The following is a 17,113-nucleotide window of genomic DNA, read 5'->3' on the forward strand; positions in this document are numbered from 1 at the left end:
GCCAGGCACTGCACCAGCCTCCTCCAGTTCAGGCGCCATGTTGCTTCTGCACCACGTGCCCTTAACTTCAGACAGCTCGTCGAGGTCCCCAGCTCAGTGATCACCTGAAGCCACTTTGATTTGCCCACAGAACTCAGACCCGGTACCTTGTCTGTGACGAGGGGAAGGCGCATGCTCTCCAGCTGGCCTCCAGGTTGGCTGAAGACAAAGTGGTGCTCCTTGGACTTGGGAATAATGAAGTGGAGCTGGATCTCCTCCCCCAGCATGGAGTAAGAGAAGGCAAAGGCGTGCAGGGAGGACTCATACAGCTGAGGCACGAGGGGAAAGGACAGAGCTTGTCATCAGAGTCAGACTCACCTCCCAGAAGAACCCAGGCCCAGCCTGGCCATGACCACACACAGGTCACACAAGGCCACCTCTGCCCCACAGTACAAGAAACCCAGAGGGTGCCCCCAGCACAAAGCACGGGCACCCAGGTCTGGCTCCTGGGCAGGCACAGCCGAGGCCACACAGCAGCTGAGGCTGCCCCGTCCTGCGTCCTGATGGTGCTTCACCCAGGCTCGTCACCTTGGCACCAAGTGTCTGAACTCTGGGTTTGACCTGGAGCCCCAATCTGGATTACCAATGAGAACATTCACACTACAGATCTCATTTCTAATTCTGATATATTTCCATCACAGGTGTGGGCAGTACCCATTGATCAGAGGACAACACCCGCATAGCTCGTACTGGGCAGCACCAGCATTCATCAGGGGCCGTTCTGTCCCCTTCCCGTCCTAATTAGCCATCTTAGGAGGCAGGTGTGTTGTCATCCCACTATATGGACAGGGAAGCTGACATTCAGGGCTTATTCCTGTTCCCAGGTCTAGCCTCGCTCTAGCACTCCCCCCAGCCCCTCCCCACAAGCCAGGCACCCCACACCCCATATCCATGCGCATACTGCTCTCTGGGACAACCCCCAGCCTGGCTGTGCCCTGGGCTCTGGAAGCCTTGTAGGGGACCACCCTGTGACCTCAGCTCTCTCAACTGACACCCTCCTATGTGGCTCCACACTCCAGGGGCTGGAGAAGGAGGTGGTGGCCCAGGACACACAGCGTCACGCTCCCTCCAGGCTCTATTAGAGCCACAGAGCCAGTTGGGAACAAATATAAAGAAGTAAGAGATTCTAACCAGGGGCACACCTGTAAGCCCAGTGACTCGGGAGGCTTAGCCAGGAGGATCACAAATTTGAGGTCAGCCTTAGCAACCTAGTGAGGCCCTAAGCAACTTAGTGAGACCCTGTATCAAAATAAAAAATATAAAGGGCTGGGGATGTGGCTCAGTGGTTAAGCACCCTTGGGTTTATCCCCAGTTATGAAAAAGAAAAAAAAGGAGAGGAAAAAGAGATTCTGACCGGATCAGTGTGGCAGATGGAGAGAAAAAGAATCATGCAAAGAAGTAAGTTCCATTCCAAGGACAGGGGAGCCTCAGGAGAGGCAAGGAGGACACAGGAGCAGAGGAATGGGGACATGGAAACTGCCTCAGGAGATGGCATTGCCTCAGCGTGGTCTGCTGGGCTGGCTTCACGCCCCGTCACCACCCCAGGCACGCTGCTCTTTGACTGTGACCCCAGACCTGCCACCGGGCTAAACAGGGCAGAGCGGCCCAGCAGGCGGACAGAGGACCGCTCTCCTCCCTCGCCTGTGCTCTGGGCTGCTATTAATGCCATCGGAGGCAGGAGGAAGTCTTTAACACTGAATTTACTAGAGGGGAATAAATTGCAGGAGCCCTTTGCAGTTCTTTAAATTTCAAAATCAAGAAAAACTCCATCTCTGAGAAAAACAAAGGTTAGAAGAGTTCATCTGGAGCAAATGGGATTACTGATTATTCAGATCTTTTAAAAAGTTGCGTATTATGTACTTTCTAATTTCATCTCAGTAAAAGTGCACACTTAAGTACATTAGCATCAAAGAGGCCAGGTGCCAGGGTTGGGGCAGTGGCTCAGTGGTAGAGCGCTTGCCTTGCACGTGTGAGGTGTGAGGCCTGGGTGCGATGCTCAGCACCACGTAAAAATAAATAAATACACAAATAAATAGAGATACTGTGTCCATCTGCAACTAAAGAAAATCAAAACAAAACGGGCAGGTGCTGCTTCTTGGGCAGCTAGCTCAAGACCAGGCAGGCAGGAGAATGAAAGCCACTGGCTGCTGTTTGCCTCTGAAAGAGGGATGAAGGGAGCAAGCAGGCACTGCTACCCCAGGCCTTCCTGGGAGCCACCATGGACATCAGCTATCCTACTGGCCTCTGCAACCCATCTAGGTGCCCACTGGCTCCCGCCAGCTCTGGCCCTCTTTCCTACCCTCTTTCCCTCACTTGGGTGTGAAATGAGAAGAGACACTTCAATATGGTAGTATAAATACCACCATCTGCTCATATGTAACCCCCCTCCCAGCCTCCTGCAAACCTCCACCTGGCTAGTAAGAGACTAGTCTAGACACAGCCTTGCCCTGGGTGGGCCCCACTTAGAGTTCTTGCTGAAGGTGCCCACGTTTCTCTCCCAGGACACAAGGCCTCTGCCCCAGGCTCCTGACTCCTCTCCTGAGACCACCTATACCCTAGTACTCTGTCCCCAACAACACTCAACCAAAGTCACTCCTTAGCCCCCATGACCCCAGGCTCCCTATTCCTTCTCCTCTCATCTGTCTTGGCCCCTCAGCAAATCCTACTCATCCTCCAAAATCCCTTCTCTGCTCCCCACCTAAAATAGAGGTTGCATCTACCTTATCTGAAACACTCGGGACCAGAAGTGTTTCAGATTTAGGAGTTTTTGGATTTGAGAACACTAGTTCAGACTTTACCAGTTAAGCATTCCTAATCTGAAATCCAAATGCTCTGAAATCCGAAGGTTTTTAAGCACTATGTCAATGCCCAAAGAGGTTCCAATTTCAGGGCATTTCAGAGTTTGGATCTTCAGATCAGGGAAGCTCAACCTGTCCCTTCATTTATAAAACAAGGACAGTGACCTTTGGTGAGAATTTAGTGGGAAACCAGACAGGACAGTTTCCTAGCCAGTGCACCTTGAATGGATGGTAAGTGTGGCTGGGACGCAAACCCCCAGTGACCAGCCAGGTAACCAGCCAGAGCCTGGGCCGAAGCCTTGTCCATTTGTGCACCCAGGACAAATGTCCTCTGTCACGTAAGAAGGCTGGGAAGGACTGGCAGGTGAGGAGCGCCCAGGCCCGCCACCCATCCTGCAAACCCCCCTTAGCTGCCTGCTCTCTGCACCTCACCCACCCGGACCTCCCCACCTGCACCACACTGTTTGAAATCTCGCACAGGTGCCTCTCCCTCCCAGGTTGTGAGCCCCGTGGATGGGGACAAAGTTTGTTCACATCTGTATCAGGGCACTCAGTGAATGTCAATGGCACCAACTAACGTTCGGAATCTCTAGGACCTGAATACGATGATGACACCCGCAGAGAGCATGGCCGCAGGTGTGCACCCAGCCCCAGGAATGCAGGGCATACACAGACCAGGAAGCAGAGGCTTCCAGAGCCCTCCTCTCCCACTCTGAAATGAAAACCTGGAAAAACAGGGAAACACAGGAGTAAGCCCAGGAGACACCACAGGAGCTGCCGGAAGCGGACTGAGCCCAGGGCCGGCGCCCCTGCCTACCTGGTAGCGGGGGGTGGAAGCCCATGTACTGGTGGCACTGCCTACCTGGTAGCGGGGGTGGAAACCCATGTACTGGTGGCACTGCTCGCAGTGGTGGTACGTGTTGTATGCCGCGTACTTGGACAGTCTCATCCGCGCTGTCTGACGCCGCACATAAAGGTCCTCGGGCTTCCTGGAGATCCCCCTGTCTGCAGGAAATTCCCCAGTGTTAAGGAGCAGCAGGGGGCGGAGCAAACGTGTCGTCCCCGTGGGCTGAACCTCGCACTAAGAGGAACCTCGCGATGAGCAGCAGTGACAGGGCTCTGCGAGGACGGTGAGCCCTGAGGTGACATCCAGGCGGAGGAGAGCAGGACACCTCAGTGGAGAAGAGAACAGAGGCTCACACCGGGTCCTAGCTGTGGACCTGGAAACGCCTTAGAAGCACATATTTAAGAATCCACATGGTGGTTTACGTCAACTGCCCACTTACTATGCAAATACCGGAACTCCTTTTTCTTTTTTTTAAATGATGTGGCAGAATTAAGCTTTTAGCACTAAACCTTCATTAGAAACCGGTCTATGGGAAGGACCCTCATCTATTCTGAGCACAACGAAGGGAAGAGCACTGGTCTGGAGCAGAGCAGTGTGCCCTTCTCTGGGGCAGCAGTGCCAAGCTCTCCCGATCTGCGCTCACAGACCCACTGGCCAGTGACAAGCACATTGACTGACGCTGCCTTGACCCACCACGGAAGTTACTGATGCCTAAGAAGGAGGGGGGAGGTGAGAGGCTGGGGCAGGAACACATGCACCCACTGGGCTAGGACAATGCCAGACTCATAAGTAGAAACGCACAGCTCTTATCCTCCAACAACCAGAGAGTGCAGAACACCCGGCCGTGAGGAACCAGCAAGCAACTGCCATTCAGCACCTCCCGAGCAGCGAGTCTCCCTTTGGTGGGCTCCAGGGTGGTGCCCTCACTATGCAGGCAGGTGGCCTTCTTCGTTCTGAACGGGGATTGTGGGTCGTTCACCACCAACATTCATCTCTGACAAGGTGCTCAGCCCAGCTGCCGCCCACCCCCTTTAGAAGAAGCTGAAGCCAGAGGTCCCAAGCCTGACCTTCGCTCCTGATGCTCTGGTGGTGGGCACAAATCAGACTGGCATCCTCATACTTGGGATCGTGAATGATGTAGTCAAATGGCATCTTCTGGAACAGCTCCAGGTCTGGCCAGGGGTCACTGAGCTGGAGGTAGTGCCAATCGGATTCTTCTCGGAGGCCTGCGGGATGGGTCGAAACACGATGTGCACAAAACACGAGAAAAGGACCCACTCTGTGCACGAGGACGATGCTTGAGCAGGAGTGTTATTAACATATGGGTCACTGGGGACCCTCTTCTTTCTCAAGGGCTTTCTAACGCGGATCCACTTGGGGGAGGATCTAATGAGGCAAGAGCATGCATTTAGTCTGCTGCAGCCAGAAGAACAAGGTGCACTCTTTCCTAGAGACCCCTCCTCCTGGAGTCCCGACCCAGCTGGCCTGACGCTATGCACTGTGGACTGTTAGGTTCCTTTCTTCTTCTAGCTGTGTAAACCCCCCGTCGACAGGGCTCAGCTCCTACACTTCACCCCTAGAAAGTGCCTGGGCCACTGGTTTCCCCCTGATGCCAGCAACACCTGTGCCCCAAAGCACATTTTCACGTTCGCCAGCATCATCTGTCACTGTGACGGGCACAGCCTGTGGGGCTCACGGTTTTGCCAGCTACAAGAAAAAAGTCTAGTTGTCCAACTCAAACTGTGTGACACATTGACATTCCACACCCTATGTTGTGTATGATATGTAGATGTGAATTTCCTTTGGTTCCTGTGCAGTACGTGTGTCCTGCTGGGTTGAATGCAGGGGGCAGAGGACACGTCCACGAGGAGCCAGGGGAGGAAGCTCACTGCTACCAACAGGTGCCCAGCCCACCACAGCACCCAGCACAACAGGAATTATCCCTATTGCACAAGAGGAAACAGAGGCAATAGAGAATATTTAGGAGAACGAGCTTTGATATTTGACTGAGTGGGTTCAAAATCCTGTCCTTATCATTAGTAGACCCAAGCCAGTGAGGCTGAGCTCTATAGGAAACGCCATTCCCGGTCATGGGGAAACTGCGGAGATGCCCCATCCTTCACAGGGAGGCAAAGGGCTGGGTGGGCTTCCTCCAGTCACCGTTTCCTCCAAGTCAAAATTAAGTGCTGCGCAGAACATTCATGGACAGCCACCGGGATGCCAGCGTGGTCCCTGCCACAGACAAGGCCCTCACAAAAAGGTACCAGATCCATTTATCAGATCAAAACTGTGAATGCCAGGGGGGCAGAGGAGGAGATGGGGACATGCTTTCCAGCCAGCAAAAAAGGGCTGTCCAGCGAGTCCAACCTCACCCAGGGCAGGCCTGTCCAGGAAGCGAGGAGAGCAAGCTTTCCCCACGTCCCATATATTTCTGTTTTGCCCCAAGATGCTGACCTGTGTGTTCAGCTGCCTGACTCAGAAACCTCACTGATGGACAGGGCCATTTTCTGCAGGCCACAATCAAACGCAGCTCGATTCCTGCTCGACCACCTCCCTGCTGGACTCCTCAGCATCCCACTGGTGGGAAATGGGCAACAATATCTATCCCACCGTGTTGTACAGATCAAACATGGTGACTTATGTAAAGTACCTAGCATGGTGCTTAACACATGGAAGGAACGTGGTGGGCACCCATTCCTTTAGCATTGGTCATTTTATCCCTACAGAGTTCTCCGAGGTGTGTTCTGATACTGAGAAAAATGAGCACAAGAGAAAGATAAAAAGTGACCAAGAGCTCATCAGGTCAAGCCAAGTCAGGAACCTGAGAGCTCCGTTCTGAACGTGGGACAAAGTCACCAGAGACGCTGTGACCTCAATTACAGATGACTCACTGATATTGATCTCTTCTTCATCATAAACGTCCACTTCCGTCAGCCGAACGAGCATCCTGGACAGGATGCTGAGAAACTGCAGGTAGGCGCCCGTCTTCCCAATCTGCAAAGATGAGCCACAGGCAGGGAGCATCAGAGCCGCAGGCGGGGAGCCCCGCCACGCACCAGGTGCCAGCTAGAACACAACTGCCTCCCGCCACCCATCTCACTGAACGGAGAGCCCACGGACACCAAGACATTTGAGGGAAAACAGGGCCCAAAGCAGCGTAGCAGGTAGACAGACTGCAGGAGCAGGAACATGCCTACTCCAGAAGCCCCACAAGTGCCTCTCCACGTTGAAACTGGCCACCTTTTTTTTTGGGGGGGGGGTTGTTTCTTGCTTTTTAGTACCAGGGAATTGACCCACAGGCACTGAGCACCCAGCTCCTTTTCCTCTTTATTTTCTGAGACAGGATCTTGGTAAGTTGCTGAGGTTGGCCTTGAACTTGCAATCCTCCTACCTCAGCCTCCCTAGTCCCTGGATTACAGGTGTGTGCCACCACACCAGCAACCAACTACATTTTTAAGGGGAGTTTTTCGCAAGCTGAAGAAAGTTTGCTTCCAAAAAATAGGAACTGACCATGTAAAACATGATGTCTTAAAAGAATCTTGCACAATTGCAAATTCCTGTCTCCATTAGTATGCCCACAGTAAGATATCGCAATTCACTGCACAAAACAGAAAAAGTTGACATCTAATTTCTCCTAAACTCAGGAAAAGAAAACGTGGCTTTTTTCTTCATCCTTCTCTTTTTTGCTAGAGCCCCCTGCTCCCTTGGTCCTGCGCTGGGCTAGGGCACTCACTATTAATCGCAGTCCCTTTTGGTTACAACTGATTAAGAGCTACCAGAGAGCTGGCCTAGGTCCCCGAGTGCTCACCACACAGTCACCCGAGGGCATGCTTTCCTAGTACTGAACCCAAAACCTGGCTCACAGCAAGAACTCAGCAAGTGCTATTGAATGGAAATCACTAACTTTAACAAAGAAAATATACAACCAGGGAGGAGCACCAGAGAGAATATTTGCAATACATATAATAGACAAAGGATGGAACTCTATAACATTTTAAAGAGCCCCTCCAATCAACAGGCAAAGGTCAGGCTGCCTAACGGACAAACAAGCAAGAGTAACAAACAGAAAATCATTGGGGAAGAAGCACCAATGACCAATGGATATGAAAAATACACTCCATCTCTCTAAAAGCACTACCATCTGCTATTTCTCTCCTACCCGAAGGCAAGAGTTCTAAAGACACACGACACCCAACAGGAGTGACTGTGGACAAATGAAGAGGCTCCCTTTTAAGAAATGTTTTCTTTTTTTCCCATTTTCCTTTAAGAAAGTCATATATGGTCATTTTAAACAGGCAAAAAATGCAGATGGATAATAAAGTGGAATGTTACAAATCTCACTCCCCTTTCCACATGATTTAGTAGTAGCTAGCCTCTCAGAGATTCTTTTAAAAACATTTTCAAATATAGATTTTTTTCCTGACATTACACCATATATGTTATTCTCCAAATTGATTTTCATTTAAATATGGTGGAGAAATTTCAATGATCTCTCTCAAATTTCTGCAGTTTGATTCCATGATACAGTTGTCCCCAAATTTATTCAACAAACACTTGACCGGTGAATTTGTCCCCAGTTTCTTTTTGATCTTTGTAAACAATGCTAAAATGAGCATTCTTACACATCTGTTGTGGGTCTGTATTTCTTGGATGGTTCCTGGACACGAACGGGCTACTTCAGAGACGCCTGTGGGGAGCTCAGCCAGTATGGCCAGCAACCGTGACATGTTTGGCGTGCTGCTGGCAGGCAGGCCACAGTCCAGGAGTCCTACACCTACTCTCCGGTGGAGCCCTACGTTGCTATGAGACACCATTATACCTGTTGTTCTCAGTCAGACGCTGAGGCATGGGGGAAGCTAAAGGAGGTCCGAGCCCTCTCCCCAGTGCCCACCGTGCTGGACACACCTGGAGCTTTCTGCAGCTCCAAGAGATGCAATGGCCGGCTAGGGAAACAGGGAGCTGATGAGGGCTGAGACGAGGAGACAAAGCCCCCAGATACTCAGTAAAACCATCTCTATTAACCAGTCACCAAGATCTTCCTGTGCAGAACCAGGGAGTTTCTAGTTGTTAGATGGCGTGGAGACCGCGGAGTGGCTGTGAGGGCCGAAGCGATCGTGTGGGAGGTAAGTCCTAGTCTGAGATCGCGGGGAGCACCCACAGAGACGTCCCCTCTGCCCTCACAACACGCCGTGGAGGAAACGGAAGTCGGACGGTGGAAGTAGTCTAGCTGTTCGTGATGGGTGAATCCTGCTCGCCAATCACCTGCCTGCTCCCGGCTACCATGGAGATTCCACCACGGGGACCACAAAAACGGAATATGGCCAATCTGAAGCCTGACCTCTGGCTGTGAGCACAGGAAAACTGGAGTCTAGCGCCACTCAAGAGGACAGGGGGCACAGCACACACCTGAGGGGGCCCGCTGAGCAGCAGCCTGCGGGGGTGGAAGCTGTCCACACGGCCTTCAGCCCGGTTTCCGTAGTCCATGTGACTGGGCCGGGGAACCGTCCACTGCCGGTAGTAGAGGGATTGCTCTGTGGACGTCATGGTCTTGCTAAGCAGGGGACGGAAGGAGCTGGTCCACATGACTGAGGGGGCTGGCAAGAGGGAGGCGGCCTTGGGCAGGCCGCTGCTGTCGGTGGACAGGAGCACGTCGTACACCAGCTTGGGCAGGAAGACGGTGGGCGGCTGCCGGCAGGCCTTGGTCACAGAGCACTGTGAGGCCTGCAGGACGAGCGTGCTCGTGGCCGGCGCCATGGACACGGAGGTTGCACCCAGAGAGGACAGCTGGGAGGAAGAGGTGACCGACACCTGCAGGCTCCTCTGGCCGCTCCTGAGGCCGCAGTCTGGTTGGGGGGTGAGCACAGGGCCGTGCCTGCTGATGACCGTCGCACCCTGACTTGCTCGGGGCCACTGCTTCTCCCCAGTAGCCCTGGCTTCCTCTGTAGGGCCGCAGGGCGGGGGTGATCTGGCCTGCTCTCCCTGCAGGGGACCAGGGACCTGAGCCGAGGTCTCACTGCAGAGCGCTGAGCCTAGGGAGAGACGAACCTGGTCAGTACCATTCCAGGGACGACCTGTGCAAAACCTGCTGGCCCTGCTGCTTCTCCGCTGGCTTCCTGTGCTGCTTTGGCCAAAAGGATGGCAGTAGCTGCAGCATCTGGCTCTCGTGACCAACCTGTGACTCAGAGCCTCCTTCAGCCGGAGTGCCAGGCTGAGCCAAGGAGGCCACATTGCAGCTCCAGGTGAGCAAGACCCCCATCCACCCGGCTCATGGTTACCATGGGCTGCGGGAAGCAAGGGAAGAAACCAAGACGCTCCCCGCCAAATCTCCAGCTGGGCTCTGAGCTCTTCCCAGCCCTAGACCACACACTGGTTTCTCGGAACCCCCAGACCTCAGTCAGGCCCCACTGTTCCTGGCAGCCACCGCTGGACCCCTGCCTGCACCCTGAGCCCCTCAACCCAGAGAGTTCTGCATGCTGGGAACACCTCCTCCTCCATTGCGCAGGCATGGGTCAGTGGCTCTCAAACTGTGGTGAACACACCTCCCCCTAAGTTACCTACCACCGGAGACGATGTTAATTAAGTCCTTGTGCATGTACCCATAATACACACGTGTGTGACGGTGTATTTAGGAAGTAAAGGGTTAAAATCCTGCAGGATAACCTGGTTTTGAGGAAAGTTGAATTTATGGAGGGCAGAGTCCATATCAAATTTGTCTTTCAATACTCAGATTCAGATTACAGTGGAAGTCCCAGTTTGATAAATGCTTTTGGTGGGTGCGTGGGTCCTGGCTGCTCTTGGAGACCAGGGATCCCTCGGGTAGAGCCCCCTCTTCCCTCCTCCTACACAGTTTGGGTTCAGGGTTCAGGGCTCTCATTGCTGGCTGCTGTCCTCCCAAGAAGCATCCTGGGTCTGCTTCTCTGGACAAGAATCCCTCACCTCAGCTCACATCCTCCCCAGGCAGGGATTACCCAATTCAACAGCTGCCCAGAGGCCACCCGAGGACACCCACAAGGCCAGGACTCGACAGGCCACAATCGCAGGAGCAGCTGGAACTTGCAGTCGGGTACTCTTCAAGGTCTCCGATCCCAGGTTCACCCTGTTACTCCCGGGAAAGCTCATTCTGCCCAGATTTCCTTCCCTTCCAGTTCTGATTGGTGCAAATGGCCCTCTGTCTCCTCCTATTCTCTGAAATCAGATGGCCAATCATGTCACAGAGCCCACATGGAGACTTACTGGACGCTTTGGAGGACAGGGAGGAGGACGCGGAGTCGTGGGAGCAAGACCGCTCCCTCTTCACGGGGCTCCTCTTCTCTGAGGTGGAGCCTGCTTCAAAACACACTGAGAATGCACTGGAATCACCCTCCTTCCCTCGCCCGCGCCTCGCGGCTTAGAGTGCAAGCAAGCACGCGGCCGTCTCTCCGGTTCTTTCACCCATTCCTCCATTTAGCTGCTGTTTTCCATCCCCACCCTGACCCCCATCTCTCTCTCTCTCTCTCTCTCTCTCTCACACACACACACACACACACACACCGTGCTCACAGTGGAGTTCAGAGTCACGGGGGACCCACCAGGGAGCACGCTTATACCACAGGCACAGGGACGTGGGAGCACAGAAGACCCGGGCCACGGTCACGTTTTGAAGGATGTTTACAGCAACAGGGAGGCCGACGGGCAGCCTCCGTCCCGTTTCTACAGCTCCCGTCACACAGTGGGCAGGCAGAGGAGGACGGGACTCCACGTCCGCCTTTCCTTTCTGCTACCCTGCGCGGATCCCTTGTATCGCTAATATCATGGGCTTTTTTTTTCCTGCCACACTGTTGGGTACAGCCCAGTGCCTTCCGCTACTCTCATCTATGCGTCCCATGAAAAATCAGGCATCAGATTTTAAGAGTCTGCAAATGAAACCGGACTGTTTTCATGTATTTTAATAATGGTCAGCGGACTGTTGAGCTGATTCATACACAGGGAACCAACGAAGGGATCTTATCCCACCAACAAACTGAATAAAACATGAACTTGAACCCTAAGAACTGCAGTTTTTCTTCCTATTCTTGAAAGACTCTAGAGTTTGGAAGCACCTCCAAGGACTTCCATCTTCCCATACCATCTCATCTTGACAGGTCCCTGCATCTGGAAGGTGGCAGTGCCTGAGCGGAGAGCACCCTCACCTTCTGTCCCTGGCTCCTCGTCCTCGTTGTCCGTGCTGCTCGGCTTCTCCCCGTCACTCTCCAAGGCCTCGTTCTTGGCTCCCTTCTCCAAGGGAATCTCACTGCTCACAAAGTAGGCGGCCAGGCCCAGCTCCTGCTCCAAGGCTGTCCTCACCAAGCAGGAGGAGTTTATTAGACGCAGGTCACAGTATCTCAGGGACCTAGGAGGACAAGTGAGGTGCTTACCGAGTGCCTTCTGACGTAAGATGTTGCTCCTGGTACCAAAGGGTAGCAAGATTGGGACCGTGCCTGCCTTCCTCATTAGACCCCAGGACTCACACACCTGGGAAAGTACTAATGTGAACTCTCAGCAAAAAAGAGGGCTTCAGAGTAAGTCTCCGGGGCACCTACGAGGTATTTTGCCCTGCGGGGTATGTCATCAAAAGAGCACTTTCAGGTTAGAGAGGAGTGGGGCTTGAACCTCAGCCCTGCCACTTCCCAGTGATGGAAACTTGGACCGGCTTTGCAATTCCTCCTGAATTTTATGTTCATCTGAAAGACAGGAAGGAATATGAACTACCCTAGAGCGTTGTTCTGAAGATTAAATGTATTCAGGGGATGTTTAATCACTCAATCCACATTGAATGCATGACAGAGGGTTTGCTGGATACTGAGGATATGAAGCAACCGAGTCAGGCAGGCATTGCTGTGTCGGCCTTACAGGAGGCCCAGTGACCTTCCGTCACGAGTGCCTGGCTGTTGTGGCCTAGAGGTCCCTGGGAGTTGCCAAGTGGACACAGCTACAGTGTCCTTCCACTGTGTCAAAACGACTGCCCCTTCCTGAGCAGCATCACCGCCCTCCCCTCCAATCACATGAGTGAACTGCTGGCACAGCAGTCTAGCCCACCCCCAAGATAAAGCCACCCTAGGCCACATGGGTGCCCTCCCTATCAGTGACCCCCAACTGAGCTCAGGAGGCACTAAACCCCAACTCTGTCTACAGGCCCTCCCTCCACAGCGCCTGGCAACAGCCCCCCACCAGCCCAGTGGTGCCCTTCTGGGAATGGAGAAAGCTCTCCACACCCCAGACCCACCACACTGCCATCTGCTGGAGAACTGTTGTAAAGACACAATCACACTGACCAGGAGAGTGAATGACACCACCGGGAGGGGGGCGTGGCAGCCCAGCCTGGCTCCTCCCCAGCTGCAGCTGCAGGCCAGGATGAGCCTAGCACTCACCTCGGCAAGGACTCCCCATGTGGGTCCATCCCGCTGAAGATCAGGATACACGGCAGGCCCTCCAACTCCAAGTACGTCTGAGGCCTCCACTCTGCATCCTCAATTTTCTGCCACATCTGCAGATATTGAAAAGAAAGCCCTGAGTTGCTACTCTCTAACTGGCCCAGCTCCAGGGGAAACCTGAGGTCCTCCACTGATACATCATGTCCTCTGATAAAATGGGAAGTTCTTTTTGCTGCAAATAAGCACTTTGTGAGCTAAGTATTTTCAGTTAGGTGTGAGTGTTCTACTCCTGAACACCTCCTATGTGTTCCAGAAGCATCTGTAGACTGACTGATCCTCTGGGAGCAGGTACCTCTCCTGCGTTCTCTCCTGGTGTTCACATTTCCCACTCATTTGTTCCTTCAAGTCTTTCCCTGACCCTTTTGCATGCCCTGTCATGGAGGGTTGGTGAGAGCCCACCAAGGGCCAGGCGATGTGCTCAGCTTTGGTGGCTGAGACAGGTGGGGTGGACTCTGCCCCTGCCCCACTTCCTAGGGAGGCGCTGAATGATGGGATGGGACCTGGCCCTAGGTGTGGGGATGGTGGCTTCCTAAAGAGGGAAAGGACACCCACTCAGTTCTGTAGGCAATAAGCTAAACAGGACAGATGCACCCTCAGGAAGAAAGAAAAGTGGCTGCAACCCAAAGGGCTGAGACTGTGTTGGGGCACACAGGAGTGCCATGGGGGGAAGGGGGGCAGAGGAGGTGGAGGAGGCTACAGTGGCCATCCCCAAGGGTCTGCCACCACCCCTCCAGAACCCAGGCCCTGTGGCTCCCTGGCCACCCTCGTGCCCTCCTGCCCCTGAGCACATGCCCACCTTGAGCTGCTTCACGAAGTGCTTCCCCACTGTGATGCCCGAGCTGGGGTTGCCCAGGATGATCTCGAAGTGGTCCTCCAGGGCCAGCCGCGCCCGCACGTGGGCCAGCCGCTCATAGGCCACAGCCGCCAGGGGCGAGCAGGGCACCCGCAGCAGGACCATGAGGCCGTGGCCGCAGGGACACTGCTTCGGGGCGTTGAGGAGGTTCTGCGTGATCTCCAGCGTCTCCACCGACGTGTGGTTCTTCATCTGCGGGAGGCCGCTCACGGCCATCATGGCGGCGGCGTAGTGCTGCACGAGAACAAAGGTCCTGATCACCGCGCTGTGCAGGCGGGGGAACCTGCGGGAACAGAGAGACCAGGCCCATGACCCCAGGCCCGCAGCCTGCCCGCCTCGCCTCGGGACCAGGGTCCACCAGATCAGACGGGTGTACGCCCGAGAGTTGGCTCTGGGGAACCTGAGGCCCAGGACACGCGGCCTCTTCCAGCTGGGGAGCCACAGCCTCAGCCTGCAGCTAGAAACAGCGTCCCCGCACTTGCTCTTTGCAGCTGCTCAAAAGCTATCTCCACGGCCTGAACAGATGAATTTATGAAACAAACACCCATCAAGTATCATCAGCTTAAGGCAGAGGTCCCTGAGAAGGCAGGGAATTTGCCCCAGGTGCCCACTAGGAAGAGGAGACCCCCAGCAATCGATGTGTAAATATAGCTACCACAACCCCCAGATTTGAGGGACAGTCCTAAAGGCATCGCTGTGTTCATGTCAATTACAGAGAGGTCTCTGAAAGATGAATAAACCTGATTTAACTCGAACCAAGAGGCCCAGCTTTTGCTTTGGACACATGGTTACCATGCGTCCCCACATGAAGGTGGCAGCTGCTCCTATGGCCACGTGCACTACTGGGGTCAGAAAGAGACCCCCGGGGTACCACTGGAAAATCCAGGTCACTGCAGAGCACGGTTTCCCAACGGAAATAAATAAACTGACGTCCAGTTTATACCTGATGCTCTTGTGGGTTTTTCTAGCTGGAATAAGTCCCCGGGAGCCACACCACGGAGGGCCACCCTGCGTGTTCTTTCAGGGCAGCTCTGACAGCACCTCCAGACTCCTGTGCCACCACCTGCTCCCTCTCCCTGCCCAGCCTCCTCCTTTCCTTCGTGCCAGCCTAACCACCTCAACCAGAGGGCTGGCTGGCGAGCATGCCACTCGCACTGTTGTCTCAGGAAAGGACAGTTGGCCCTAGGATTCTTACATGAAAGGGACATGGTGGCCCAGGGACTGTTCTGCCCTGTCCTGGAACCCTAGCCGAACAACACCCTGAAAGAAAGTGAGAAGGAAATGTGAAAATGGGTTCTGCTCTGCAGACAAGCAGCATCCTCCACTTTTGGCCAAGACAGAGCGCCAGGGATCAGACTTGCCTCCCACGTGTGTGAAATGACAGTGCTTCAAAGCACAGGGCGTCGGTCGTGAACTCTGAGCCCTGTGACGCAATGAGATGAGCCCCTGCCTGAAAAGAGTTTCTGGGACGTGCTCAGGAGGGGAGTCCAGCCGAGGCTCAGAGGTCTCCCCAGGTTAGAGGCAAAGTATTAGAGCCCCAGGAAACAGGCGGCAGAGAGCGCAATGCAGAGGGACCAGAAGGGCAAGAGCTGCAAGGATCCATAATTCCAGACATCTGCAAAGTCTTCAAATCAGTGGGGATCAGTGCAAGCATGTAGGGAAACTACCCAAGGCCAGGAAGAGAGTCCTTTGGCTGCTAAAGTATTAACAATGCCTTAAGCTCACACAGGGCTAGGACTGGTTTCTGCAGCCATAACCAATGGGGAAGACCTGAGCTGGGGAACACTGCAGAGGATTTCCTCAGAGGGTTTTGCTCAGTGGTGGGCAAAATATTAGATAAGGATCACTCTGCTGCAGCCTAGCAAAGCTAAGATCAAGACCTGAAGGGATTATTAAACTGTTTCCAAATAACCGAAAACACAAGAGTAACAGGAATGAAGCATCAACACCCGACAAGTTTAAATTCATAATATCTGGCATCTTCTCAAAAATTACCAGATGTGGGCCGGGCTGTAGCTCTGTGGCAGAGCGTTTGCCTAGCTTGTGTGAGGCACTGGGTTCGATCCTCAGCACCACATAAAAATAAAACAACTAAAATAAAGGCATTCGGTCCATCTACAACTATAATTTTTTTTTTAATTACCAGATATACAAAGAAGCAGGAAAATATGACCCAAAATAAAAACAATCCACAGAAACTGACCCAGGCATGATGCAGATGATGGCATTAGCAGACAAGAACAGTAAAACAAATACTGTAACTGAATCATTTTTATGTTTAAAAAGTTAGAAAAAAATGTTCAACATGTTAAATGGAGATATTAAAAAAAGAAAACACACAAATCTAATTCTAGATATGGAGACTACGATGTTTGAGACAGAAGATAAAGTGGATCTGGATCTTTCTGGAAGACACTATCTTTGTAGATGACCCTGTCCCGCCAGCCACAAGAAGTAGGTTCAGGGAACATGACCCAGGATGGGGGCCAGTCTTTCCTTGATATTTTTCAAAATAAGAAAAATCAATTCTCTCTGGAAGCTGGAGATTATGTGGCTCCGCAGTAACCAGGGGTGATATTTTTAGCACATGGGGTTGGCTGGTGTGCGAGACACACCATGAAGCCAACAGAGACGCCACAGACGAGACCACGTGTTCTTGGGACTGTCAGCACACCTGACTTAACCTGTTCCTGAGATCAGGTACAGCCCTGCTGTTCTCTGACTTATGTATCAGACTTTTAGATCATGAGTCAGACATCACCCTTTTTCCTCAAGGAGCTCAAGCTGGGTTTCTGTTACGTGTACCCACGAGTCCTGACCGATGACCCAGCACAGTGATCCCATCGGCCCATCAGTGTGATGTGTGCGGATGCACCTGCTGCCTGGAATGGTCTCTTTTCTCTTAGGAATCCTGTCACAACACTACTCTGCCTTTGTAAAAGTTAAAAGTAACTGCATAGGATTCACACCAGACTAAACACTGTAGAAAAAATTAATAAACTTGAAAATGTGGCAATAAAAACTAAAATCAAACAGAAAGAAAAAATAAGGAATGGAGCCTCAGCAAACCACAGGACAGCTGTGAGCAGCCTGATGTGTGTCACAGGGCAGGGGTCGGGTAGAAAGC

At 53.1% G+C, this 17,113-nt stretch overlaps 1 protein-coding gene across 1 annotated transcript in view; it reads right to left on the reverse strand.

The window, feature by feature from the left end:
• Positions 1-17,113, reverse strand: part of Greb1 (growth regulating estrogen receptor binding 1) — a 129,640-nt gene that overhangs the window by 9,883 nt on the left and 102,644 nt on the right. Inside the window, 9 exon segments of the mRNA XM_047522798.1 lie at positions 147-308; positions 3,700-3,842; positions 4,752-4,910; positions 6,576-6,678; positions 9,091-9,713; positions 10,918-11,022; positions 11,853-12,052; positions 13,071-13,186; positions 13,930-14,269. Coding sequence (XP_047378754.1) covers positions 147-308; positions 3,700-3,842; positions 4,752-4,910; positions 6,576-6,678; positions 9,091-9,713; positions 10,918-11,022; positions 11,853-12,052; positions 13,071-13,186; positions 13,930-14,269 — 1,951 coding nt within the window.

The sequence above is a fragment of the Sciurus carolinensis genome, chromosome 13 (genome assembly GCF_902686445.1).
Source record: "Sciurus carolinensis chromosome 13, mSciCar1.2, whole genome shotgun sequence".
Taxonomy (NCBI): Eukaryota; Metazoa; Chordata; class Mammalia; order Rodentia; family Sciuridae; genus Sciurus; species Sciurus carolinensis.